Below are 11,859 nucleotides of genomic sequence, written 5' to 3' on the forward strand. Positions count from 1 at the left end.
CGCTGTGATCCAGAGCGACTTTAATGCCGTGAGTCGGGGGGTCGGGGACACAGCTGCCATGGATGGTGCCACCGCCGGCCCCACCGCCATCCCCTGCGGGGACGAGCGGGTGCCAGCACGGGCGCGGGGCCGGTGCGGGGGGTCAGTACTCCCAGAGCGTGGCGCGCAGCACCGACTCGCTGTCAGCGCGCAGGGTGCCGGCCGGGTCCCCGCGCAGGTACCGGCCGTTCTTCGCTTTGATGGCAACGCGTCCCCGCTCCCGGAACTCGAAGAAGAAATCCTCGGAGAGCTCCCCGTCGCTGCACACCGACCCGCTGCTCGCCACGTACCAGAACTTGCCCCCCTGGCCTGCGGAGAGTCCCCGGGGCCATCAGTGGGGTCCAGCCGGACCCTCAGTGCCCCCCCATCCCGGGAGCCCCCACCCCATGGCCCACCTCGGATCTGGTAGGCGCCATCGCTGAAGCTGATGTGAAAGACGTCGTAGACGGAGCGGTTGGAGTCGAGCAGGTTGGAGCCGCGGTGGTAGCAGACGAAGCCGTGCTCGCCGCGCAGCACCAGCATGGGGCGGTTGATCAGCTTCAGAGTGAACTCCTCGTCCTCTCCTGCGTGGGAGCCCGGCCCTGAGCACCCTGGGGTGGGGGCACCGATGCTGCGACCCCCCCACCCAGCACAGCACTTACCCACGGCGTCGCTGACGGCCGCCAGCTGCCCGTTCCTCTTGGTGCAGACGTAGCGGCCGTTGCTGGCGCGCAGGGCCACCCGCCGCCCGCGCCACTCGATGTCAAACATGGTGTTGGCGGCGCTGCCAACAGAGGGAGAGCATCAGCCGGGGTGACCTGTCCCCCCGCACACCCCCCAGAGCCCCTGCGACGGTACAGCCACACTCACGCTTCGGTGGCCACAGCCTGGATGCCCCCATGGGCCACGAGGGTCCAAAAGCTGCCGGTGTTGGTGTGGAGGCTGCACTTGTTGGTGTCGCGGTCGATCTGGAGCTGGAAGGTCTCGTGGTTCAGCTCCTCGTCCTGGTTCGCCGAGACGTTGACGCCTGTAGAAGGGAGCGGCCGGCACTGCCACGTGTGCCCACGAGCCGCGGCTGCGCCCGCCCGGCCCCTCCCCGCCAGCGGCAAATCCCTCTGTGAACAATCGTGCTAATTGGGTTGATTAATCTGATTGCTGCCGCGTCCATCTGGTTAGCGCTGCGGCACAAAACCCCTATTTATAGCCTGCCCACCACCGTCACCCGGCCCTAAGCCGCTTGGCACTGGGGCAGGCGCGCTCCTGGTGCCCGCGGGGCTGGCAGGGCAGCCGGGGGCATGGCACAGCCACCGTGCCCCGGCCACAGGGGCTCCCCCGGTGCTGGAGGCCGCGGTGCCGTCTGCCGGGCCCACCTGCCTGCCCTGGGCTGGGGCACGGGCAGAGCTGCGTGTGCAAACACACGCGTGTACCCCCAGCCTGCACGGAGCCCGGCACACGCAGCACCACAGGGAGCCCTTCGCGGAGCCCCAAGGAGCCGCGCGCACTGACACACCTGCGCACACGTTGGGGCTGCACGGAGCCGTGCACACGCGTGTGCACACAGCGTCATCCGTGCACAAACCTGCACACAAATGCACAGACGCAGGGGTGCTGCATAGAGCCCTGCACACACCCCCAAACACAGCCCCGGAGCCCCACTGCTGCCCCCACCCCGACCCCGCTGGCTGTAGCCTCCCACTGGTTGTTATTGTAGGGTCTCCTCCTGTGGGGGGGTCCTGGGGGGCTCTCACAGGGCCCTTGTGGCTGAGCCAATGCCCAGGGATCCCTGGGGAGCAGCGGGGGCTGTTGATGTGGGTGGGGAGCGGGCAGCGGGTGCAGGCGGGAAAGAGGGTGCAGGCAGGGAGCAGGCAGCAGGAACAGGCAGCCCTTACCCTGCCGGATGGAGACGTATCTGCCGTTGGCCGCCGTGAAGACCACCTGGGGGTGACTCTCCTCCAGGTCGAAGAGTTCATCTTTGCCCGGCTTGGAGCTGCGGCCGGACTTGAGGGTGCCGGTGGGTCCCGTGGGCGCCAGGTATTTGCCGTCGCAGTCCTTGAAAGCCAACTTGCCGGCCTTGAACTCGAGGGTGTAGCCGGTGCGGGCGCCGGGCTCGGGCACCAGCGTGCCGTCGCAGCGCAGGTAGCGCTCGTCGGCCGTGCGCAGGCTGTACTTCTTGTCCTGGAAGCAGAGGGTGATGAGGGCGTCCACCCCCCAGGGCAGGTTGCTGTCGGTGGCGATCTCGTCCTCGTGGGCGCTGAGGTGGGCGTAGCGGCGCCGGCTGACGCTCAGCAGGTTGGCCTGGGGGTGCATGGCCAAGTGCACGGTCCAGAGCTCGCCCTCCGTCACGCTGGGGGCGAAGCAGGACAGACGATCCTCCCGGCCCCCGAAGAAGCGCCGGTGCGGGGCCGACTGCAGCGCCCAGCGCCCGTCCGACTGCGTGATGATGCTGAAGCGCTCGTCCCGGCCCGGCTGCTCGGCCTCGCACCGCACCTTCCCGTCCTTGTCGGCGCCCAGGTACCGGCCCAGGTGGCTCTTGAGGAAGACGACGGAGCTGTCGGCTTCATCCTGCTCCAGCGTCCAGATCTGCTTGCGCTTCAGGCTGGGCGCCGAGGCGTTTACCTTGTAGCCGAAGCTCTCCGCCGTCAGGTACCGGCTCTCGCAGTTGATCAGCCCAAACTGGATCTTCAGGACCTGGTGGATCCCATTCGTTGGCATCTTCCACTGGCGCAGGGTGGCCCCCGGGGGGCCGGCGGGGGCTCCCCGGCCCTGCCGAGCCCGGGCGTCGCGGCGGGGGCGGCCTGTTGCGCCCACGGGGACGTCTGTCCTGCCCCGGCGCCGCTGCCGCACTGGCACCGCGGGGCAGCTCGGCACGGCTCGGCACGGCACCGCGCGGCGGGGGGGCACCGGGGGCCGCGGCCTGTTTAATTAGCCGCAGGTAGGATTACAGAGTCCGGGCAGATTGCGGCGGGTACCGGGGCGGCTGTTACCTCCAGCGGGGCTTTCACCGAGATGCCGGGTGAGGGGGCACCACGGCAGCCCCGCGCCGGCTCCTCGGGCTGCGCGGCCGCACCAGCACCCTCGGGCACCGCGGCCCCGGCTCTCCACAGGGCTGCAGGTGGAAAACTTGGGTGGGAACCCGATCCGGGCGCGGGCGGTGTATCCGTTCCCGGCGGGCTAAGGTTACCGGCCCCCTGATTCAGCAGTGGGTCACCTCCAGCCGCGCCGCCTCCCGGCCAGCCCCTAAGCGCCTTACCAATTAGGCAGGCATTTCGATTAGTTTAAACCTTTTATCCTGCTTTGGGGCCCTTGGCCTCCATCTGTCCTGTGGCCCCAAATCCCTCCTGCAGCTGTGGATCGGGGTCACGGCCGCCCCCCCACCCCAGCACACCGGGGTAATGGCCGGGACCCCCCATCGCCACGGGGCTGAGACCGCCTGACGCTCATGGCGCGGTGTGGATGTGCTGCCTTGGGAGGGGACAGGAGGGGACAGGGCGGCAGGGGACAGTCCCCACTTCTGCCCTGCAGGGACCTTCCCCCCAGCCCAGCTGGGACCCCCCATGTTCACCTTAGGGGCCTGGGGACAGGCAGGACGGGCTCTGCCCATGCTGACATGGGGCTGCACCACCGCCTGCACCCCAAAGCCGCCGGACACCCCATCCCAGCCCCGCGCTGGCCGTGCACGGCCGGTGCGGCGGAGCCGCGGCGAGGCCCGGCCGCCATGGCTCCCGCTGCCGCCTCCCCAGCGCGGCGGCTCCGGTGTCAGCGCGGCGCCCAGTTATTGTTCCCGAAAATAGGTCCCGGGGATTGGTTGCCTCATGACTTTTTCATGGCCAGGCTCTCTCTTACTGCACCGGGGGTGCCACGGGCCCCCAGCCGCTGCGTTATTCGAGCCGCAGCTGCGCTGCCCGGCGCGGTGTAACTGACCCCTCCGAAACGGATACGGGTCGGCTTTCGGGCTGGGGAGGATAAGTGGGTCAGGGTCCCGCAGGGGCGGGGGGCCGGGGGTCCCGGGCTCTGGCAGAGCGGCAGTGCCAGCTCCCGGTGGGCACTCACCAGCACCTGCCCGGCAGAGCTGCCGGAGCTGCATTTATAGGTGCCGGCCCCCCCGGGGGCTCAGGTTCCCATGGCGGGTCCCTGCCCGGCCCTGCCCCACAGCGCAGCCCGTCCTTACAGCCCCGGGGCTGGGGACAGCCCGACCCCTCCCCGTGCCACCCCCAGCCCATCTCCCCGGGGGGGCGGCTTCTGAGCCCCGACGGCTCGTGACACCCCCCTGCCCGGGCACCGCGGGGGCTGGGTGGCCCCACCCCGGTTTCCATCCAACACCCTTCCCGGGAGGGCTGGGGGGTCCTGGGCTGACTGGAGCCCCCCTCGCCCGCGGTCTCAGCCGTGGGGGGGGGCTGGTGTATGGGGGGGCTCAGCCGAACCCCAGCAGCCCAGGGGGTCAGGGCAGCGATTTGGAGTTGGGGTTCGGGGTGGGGCTGAGGTGGGGAACGGCGGGTGCCGGGGTCGGGAGGGGTGTCGTGGCAGGGGGTGTCCCTGGGGACCCCACCCCATCACCCCATCCGCCCGTCACCACGGCGACGGGAGGGGACGGTGACTGTGTCACCACGGCGACGGAGGCTGCGCACAGGCGGGCGGGGGGACGGACACCCGCATCACCGCGGGGCGGGCCGGGCGCGGCGCCTTCCTCCTCCTCCTCCTCCTCCTCCTCCTCCTCCTCCTCCTCCCGCTCCCGCTCCCGCTCCCCCCGCCCGGCCCGAGGTCCCCGCGGGGCGGTGTCGGGGCCGGGCGTCCCGCGGCCACCGGCCCGATCGCTCCTAATACGGCCGGGACGCGCTGCCTGCGCCCGCCCCCACGGCGGGGACACCCCGGCCCCGGCCCTGCCCGCCCTTACTCATCGGCCGCCGGGGCTGCCTTGTTTGGGCAGGAGGAAGCGCCGGGGCAGGGACCCGGCACCGCCCCGGCCCCCCGGCGTCGCCTCCCCCGGATCCGTCCCCGCAGCGCCGCGTTCGTCCCCCTCTGCGTCCTGCCCCGGAGCCCCCAGGTGTCCGTGGCCCCGGGGGGTCCCGGCTCACGGGCGAGGCAGCCACACCGGTCCCCCCACCCTGGGGTGGGGGATGTCACCTGCACAGCCCCCCTGAGCCAGAGCCCCGGCCCGAGGTGACAGTGCCCACCCGGCCACCAGCCCCGTGGAACACAGGGCCAGGCTGGCTGCTCCGTGCTGGCGTGGGGACGTGAGACCCCCCGAGCTGTGCAGGGACCTGCACAGGGCCCCCCATGCCCACCCAGCGCCTGGCACCCCAGCACCCCTTGGCACCCCGCAGGTGCCTTCGCCGCGGACAGCCCCACAACACCCATCCAGGCTCAGGTGCCGGGGGGGCTGGGGAGGGCCTGAGCGTGCGGCATTTTGTCCCCTGGCAGCGCTGGGGATCCCTCCGGAGACGTGAGCTCCTGCCACTGCTCCGCACACGGACACGGGTGGGGGCGAGGCCGGAGCCACCACCTCCACCTGCCCGACCGCCACGGTGGGGCCGGGGCTGCGAGACCCGTGTCGGTGGCATGGCGTGCGGCTCTCTGGCATCGTGCATGGCTACCTGACATGACACATGGCTACCCAGCGTGGAGCAGGAGTCCCCGCACAGCACACAGGTCTGCGGCACAGTGCGCTGGTGTGAGCTGTGCCCATGGCACCCCGCGGCACACGGGGTGCACAGCCCATGGCACCCCCTGGCCACGGGGGCTCGGGCACAAGCAGGGCCTGGGCCAGTGGGGTCAGGGGCTGCTGGGCAGACACGCTGTAAGCGGGGCAGTGCAGCCAGGGGTGTCTGTGGAGGACACCGTCCCCAGGCCCGGTGCTGTCCGTGGGGTGCACAGCACCCTCCGTGGGATGTCAGCACCAGCCGTGGGCGTGCAGCAGTGTTGGAGCCGAGGCAGAGCTTCTGGGGTGCCCCAGCGCTGGCTGTGCGGTGCTGCGGGCGGGTGGGCGCTGCCGGGGTGCTGTCCGCAGGGTGCGGGATGGGGGTGCTGTCCGCAGGGTGCACCGCGCTGCACCGGCGGCATGGCCTGTCTCCGGGTGCTGGCAGGAGCGTGAGCAGGCGGGGGTGCCGCCAGGGGTGCCGATGGCCGTGGGATGCACGTGCTGGCGCATGAGCTATAGGATCCGTGGTGTCACCTATGGGGGTGTGATGGGCACACGGTGCTGCTGGGGTGCACGGGGCTCTGGGGGACAGCGCTGCGGAGTCTGAGGGTGCAGCTGGGGGCAAGCAGGGTGCAGAGCGCGGCTGGGGGTGCTGCCATGGGGTGACGGGTACAGAGGGGCGCCCGGTGCTGCCGGTGGGGTGCAGGGGCTGGGGGGCTGCGGGTGCTGCCCAGTGCAGTGGGTGGGGGTGCCTGGTGCTGCACGGGGGTGCTGTGGGTGGGGTGCACATGCCACCAGTGGGGTGCACACGCTGCCCGAGGGGTGCACGTGCTGCCTGAGGCCGTGCACGTGCTGCCCGGGCGGGGGGGGGTGCCCAGTGCTGCCCGGGGGGAGCGAGGTGCCACCTTCGGGGTGCGGGGCCCGGCCCGGCGAGGCCCGCGGCGGCCTGGAGCTACCGGGGGGACCGGCTGCCGCCTGGGGGTGTCCGAAGCTCGGCGGGGGTGCCCGGCGCTGCCGGGGGTGCTGCCGGGCGCTGCGGCCAGGGGTCCCCACCAGGGCCGGGGGTCCCACCGCCCCCCCCCCGCTTTGCCCCATGCAGGTTCCGGGGTGCTGTGGGGCGGGGGCAGCCCGGCAGCCGCCCCACGTGGTCGGTGCCGCGCCAGCCAATGAGAACGCGTGTTTCTGAAAGATCTCCATATATGGCGATCTTCTCGGCCGGGAGGGTGGGGCCGTCGCCCCCTGGGTATAAAAGCGCGGGGCTGGGAACCGGACGGTCTCACTCAGCCGGCGGCAGCGGACTAGGTGGTACCGTCTCCTCAGCGCCGAGAGCAGCTTCCCCCGCACAGGTACTGGCACCGGCCCCGCGCCACCGGCCACGGGGCGTGGCCCGCACCCCTTCCGCCCCCTTCTCCTGCAGTCCCTGGGGGGTGGCGAGCTCGGTCCCGGCTGGGGTGGGCTGTGGTCGCGTACTCCCTTATGCGTTTCCCCCTGCCCCCCGCCGTGGTGGAATGGGCTCGTCCTTTTGATTGGGACGTTGAGGGTGTGTGTGTGGCGGGCGCGGCGCGATTGGCGGCGGTGGCGGTGACGTCAGGGCGCGGGAGATTCAAACGGCAGCGGCAGGGGGGCGGCCCGGGGCCCGTCCTGGCGGGCGGGAGGGCGGGCGGGCGGGCCTGGCCCTCGGCCAGCGCGGCCTCCCGGGGCGGCTGCGCTGACCGCCCCCACCCCGCCGCAGAGACTCCGCCATGGAAGAGGAGATCGCCGCCCTCGTCATCGACAATGGCTCCGGTATGTGCAAGGCCGGTTTCGCCGGGGACGACGCTCCCCGCGCCGTGTTCCCCTCCATCGTCGGGCGCCCCCGGCACCAGGTAGGCGGGAGGGAGCGGCGGGGAGGGCGGGCCGGGGCGGTGCTGCCGGCAGGCGGGCGCTGACTCACTGTGGGCTCCCCAGGGCGTGATGGTGGGCATGGGGCAGAAGGACAGCTACGTGGGGGACGAGGCGCAGAGCAAGAGGGGCATCCTCACCCTGAAGTACCCCATCGAGCACGGCATCGTCACCAACTGGGATGACATGGAGAAGATCTGGCACCACACCTTCTACAATGAGCTGCGTGTGGCTCCCGAGGAGCACCCTGTGCTGCTCACAGAGGCTCCCTTGAACCCCAAGGCCAACAGAGAGAAGATGACGCAGGTACCTTTGCTTGCCTGGTGGCTACTCCTCGCTCTCATTTCATTCACAAACCTCCTTTCGTTATGACATCCTGAACCTGAGTTTTTTCTTTTTCTCCCAACATTTCCAGGGTTCTGTACTCCCGGCATTTCTCCCCTGACGCCTCAGGTTTCTTTCATTTGTGTTTCTGCCTGCGTTCTTTGCTTTTTCCTTCACACACTGGGGTTTTTTTTGCATGTCAGCATGTGTGTTCTCACTTGGGTGCGAGTGACCCAGCTCACTACTTGGTGTTAACTGATTGTTTTTTCCTCTTTGTTGCAGATCATGTTCGAGACCTTCAACACCCCAGCCATGTATGTGGCCATCCAGGCTGTGCTGTCCCTGTATGCCTCTGGTCGTACCACTGGTATTGTTATGGACTCCGGGGATGGTGTGACCCACACTGTGCCCATCTATGAGGGTTATGCTCTGCCCCACGCCATCCTGCGCCTGGACTTGGCTGGCCGTGACCTGACAGACTACCTCATGAAGATCCTGACAGAACGAGGCTACAGCTTCACCACCACAGCTGAAAGGGAAATTGTCCGTGACATAAAGGAAAAGCTGTGCTACGTTGCCCTGGACTTCGAGCAGGAGATGGCCACTGCTGCCTCTTCCTCCTCCCTGGAGAAGAGCTACGAGCTGCCCGATGGCCAGGTGATCACCATCGGCAACGAGCGGTTCAGGTGTCCAGAAGCTCTGTTCCAGCCCTCCTTCCTGGGTAGGTGTGGGCCAGGGCCATTTCCTGGTGGTACCTCTGGTGTGGGGTTGGTGTGGCCACAAACGAGGGGCTGCCTGGGTACTAACAAGCCCACAACTCTTCTTCCCCAGGCATGGAGTCCTGCGGCATTCACGAGACCACTTTCAACTCCATCATGAAGTGCGATGTGGACATCAGGAAGGACCTGTATGCCAACACAGTGTTGTCTGGAGGCACCACCATGTACCCCGGCATTGCTGACAGGATGCAGAAGGAGATCACTGCCCTGGCGCCCAGCACGATGAAGATCAAGGTAAGAAACGCTCCTTCATTGCAGCAGACGGGACCGCTGGGCCTCACGGGGGGAGGTGGGAGAAACTGGGGGCTGTTGTGACCACAGCTGCTCTCCTCCTGCAGATCATCGCCCCGCCGGAGCGCAAATACTCAGTCTGGATCGGCGGCTCCATCCTGGCCTCGCTCTCCACCTTCCAGCAGATGTGGATCAGCAAGCAGGAGTACGATGAGTCTGGCCCCTCCATCGTTCACCGTAAATGCTTCTAAACGGACTGCTGGCGAGCGCCCCGCGCCCGCTGCATGAGTTGTCTCACTAGTATATGTTTGCCCAGGCAAATCTATACACCTCATGCTAGCCTCATAAAACTGGAATAAGCCTTCTTTCAAAAGAAAACTTGCCCTTGGAAAGTCTGTACCTGATGTTAGACAAATGTCAGCACTGGATGGTTGAGCTCTCACTTGATTTGACCTTGTTATTTGAGTTAACCGTTCCCTCGCTGCACACCTGAGCGAAATACCCTGTGCGGATCCGCTCCTGGCCGCAGGGCTGGCGCAGCACCTCGCCGCGGCAGAGAACTGGGGAGCCCCCGCGGCCCCCGGGCTGGGTGCGGTGCGTACAGGGTATTTGGAGTCAGACTTTGCCGTACATCCAGTGTGGAGTATTCCAGATTTCCTGTAGAGGCTGGTAGGAGTCCATCGAGAATTCACTTCTGTCGCTGCCGTTCGAGCAAGGTTGGGAAAAACATATCGCATCCGAGCCTTACGAACCAGTCTTCATCCTCCTCCCCACCTGCATCCCAGTCCCCGTCACGGAGCTGAAGTTACACAACTTGAGTTGCTGAAACTTTGCATTTACACCTGTAAATTTATGCATTGTTTTAATTTATGTAAGATTTTTTTGTACGTTGCCTTAATGTTCTCACATGACGGTAGGAAACCAAAATTTGTAAGTCATCCTAAAGTTGAGAAATTGTTACGCCCAACAACACATCATTGTGTAAGGAAAATAAAAAAGCGCTGCAGTAAACTCCACCCGTGGCTGTGAGTGCTGGGGGGGGACAAGTGGAGCTGAGCTGGCACAGGGCCCTAGTGAAGCTGTGATAGTATTTCTGGGTTAAAAATAGCTGGTTTAGGTGCTGAGCAAGTGCTGGAGGGAGGTGATAGATCCTGCCCCCCCAGCCCTGGTGCAGTTCCACCCTCCTGCACTGGGAGAATGATTTAGTCCAGTTAACTCCAGTGTGGGGAGTCCCCAGGCAAGGGGGTGCAGGGTGAGGACCCTCCTGGCTTGGCAGGGCCCTGGGGGGGGTGGAAGGGATGGACCCCCCAGTCCCGGCAGTTCAGCTGCTGCCGTGTCCTGTGGCCATGCTGAGCGCTGCTCCCGTTTCTGAGAGAAGACAGAAAGACGCTAATTAATTAACGCACCCGAGGTCGGGCAGTGCTGCTCCAATTGGGCCCTTGCTGGCCCTGCTGTGAACACAGCCCTGCTTCCCACCACTCTGCCCCGTGTCAAATAGGGTGTGGGGGCGCCGGGGGGCTCCTGGATCCTGTCCCCCACCCCATTTTACAGCCAGGCTGCCGTGTCCCGCCGGCGCTGGGCTGGTCCTGAGCTCTCGCCCTGGCCTCGCCTGGCGCCGCTGCCCGCCGCGCTGGCACAGCTGGAGCAGCCGCTCTGCCTCGCTGCACAGCACACGGCCCAGAGCACCCGCTGTGCAGGTGCCGCTTGTTCCAGGGACATGTGGCGGGTGTCAGAGCCCTCAGAGTGGCCATGGGCTTGTGCAGATTCGCACCCGCCGGCCCACGCTCGGGATCCCTGGGAGAGCAGGTGGCTGTGGGCAGGATGGGTGGCGCAGCCACCGGGGAGCGGTGGCACGTCCGTCACCGGGGCCCGGGTGCCCCCAGCAGCTGCTGCCCCTCCAGGCCGCGGGGTCCCTCTGGGGCAGGACGAGTCCCTCGGGGCCACCCGGCTGGTGGCACCTGCGCTCACCAAGTGGCCAGCACCCCGCCAGCTGTCTGCCCGTCTGTCTGCCCATCCGTCCAGCCCTCTATGCACCCATCTGTCTGCCCAGCCCTCCCGGCACCTGTCTGCCTGTCCATCTGTCTGTCCTGCCCTGCATCCGTCTGGCAGTCCACCCTTCCATCGCTGCACTTGCCAGCCGCCCTGCCCTGCGTCTATCTGTCCATCTCTCCCTGCATCCGTCTGTCTGTCTCGCCATTTGCCCAGCCACCCGTCCATCCATCCTGCCGTCCTTTTGTCCGTCTGTTCATCCACACCCCCCCCGCCCCGCCGTCTGTTGATCGCGCCCTGGCCCGGGGCGGCCGCCAGGGGGCAGCACCGCTCCGCCGCTCCACAGAACGGCACGAGTTTGCGCGGGCTCGGCGGGAGGGCGGGGCCGGGGGGGCGGGGCGGGGCTGGGCTGGGTGGGGCCGGGCGGGCGGGGCCGGGCCGGGCGGGGCCGGGCCGGGTGGGGCCGGGCGGGCGGGGCCGGGCTGGGTGGGGCCAGGCGTTCCGGAGCAGGGAGCAGCTCCTCGCCCGTCACACCCGCCCTGCCCGCCCCCCCCTCCCCGCACCCCCGTGTTCCCCGCAGCTGCCGGCGGGCGGGAAAGGGTTAAGGGCACCCGGGTGGTGAGAACAAAAGGGCTCCCCGCCAGCCAATGGGCGCCGGCCTCTGCCTCCCTGCACCCGCTGGTTGGCTGCGGCGCAGCCAATGGTGTCCGAGCTCTGCCTGTCCGTCTGTCCCCACGTGGGGAGGCAGAGCTCTGCCTGCGCAGCGCAGCGGGCAGCCCTGCCTGCACCTTCCTGCCTGCAACCCCTGCATCCTGCGACCTCCTGCATCCTGCAGCCTCCCGCACCCCCTGCATCCTGCGACCTCCTGCATCCTGCAACCTCCTGCATCCTGCAGCCTCCTGCACCCCCTGCATCCTGCAACCTCCTGCATCCTGAGACCTCCTGCATCCTGCAGCCTCCTGCACCCCCTGCATCCTGCGACCTCCTGCATCCTGCAACCTC

General features: G+C 68.0%; 2 protein-coding genes across 3 annotated transcripts; one reads left to right on the forward strand and one right to left on the reverse strand.

Annotated features, from left to right (window-relative positions):
- Positions 1–142: 142 nt before the first annotated feature.
- On the reverse strand, positions 143–2,730 carry FSCN2 (fascin actin-bundling protein 2, retinal; the record flags this gene model as incomplete). 2 transcript variants are annotated; one of them, XM_080356533.1, is made up of 5 exons in its annotated part: positions 143–348; positions 435–602; positions 681–802; positions 889–1,045; positions 1,908–2,730. In XM_080356533.1, 5 exons carry the CDS (start codon positions 2,728–2,730, stop codon positions 143–145), a joined length of 1,476 nt encoding a protein of 491 aa, XP_080212659.1. The 2 variants fall into 2 exon arrangements, with proteins under 2 accessions (XP_080212659.1, XP_080212658.1); XM_080356532.1 differs by having other exon boundaries at positions 435–802.
- Positions 2,731–6,934: 4,204 nt separating this feature from the next.
- On the forward strand, positions 6,935–9,884 carry ACTG1 (actin gamma 1). Its single transcript, XM_080356606.1, has 6 exons — positions 6,935–6,999; positions 7,386–7,518; positions 7,601–7,840; positions 8,141–8,579; positions 8,690–8,871; positions 8,976–9,884. The coding sequence occupies exons 2-6, from the start codon at positions 7,396–7,398 to the stop codon at positions 9,117–9,119; spliced, it is 1,128 nt and encodes a 375-aa protein (XP_080212732.1). The 5' UTR covers positions 6,935–6,999; positions 7,386–7,395; the 3' UTR covers positions 9,120–9,884.
- Positions 9,885–11,859: the final 1,975 nt, after the last annotated feature.

Source organism: Nesoenas mayeri (genome assembly GCF_963082525.1).
Source record: "Nesoenas mayeri genome assembly, chromosome: 19".
Classification (NCBI taxonomy): Eukaryota; Metazoa; Chordata; class Aves; order Columbiformes; family Columbidae; genus Nesoenas; species Nesoenas mayeri.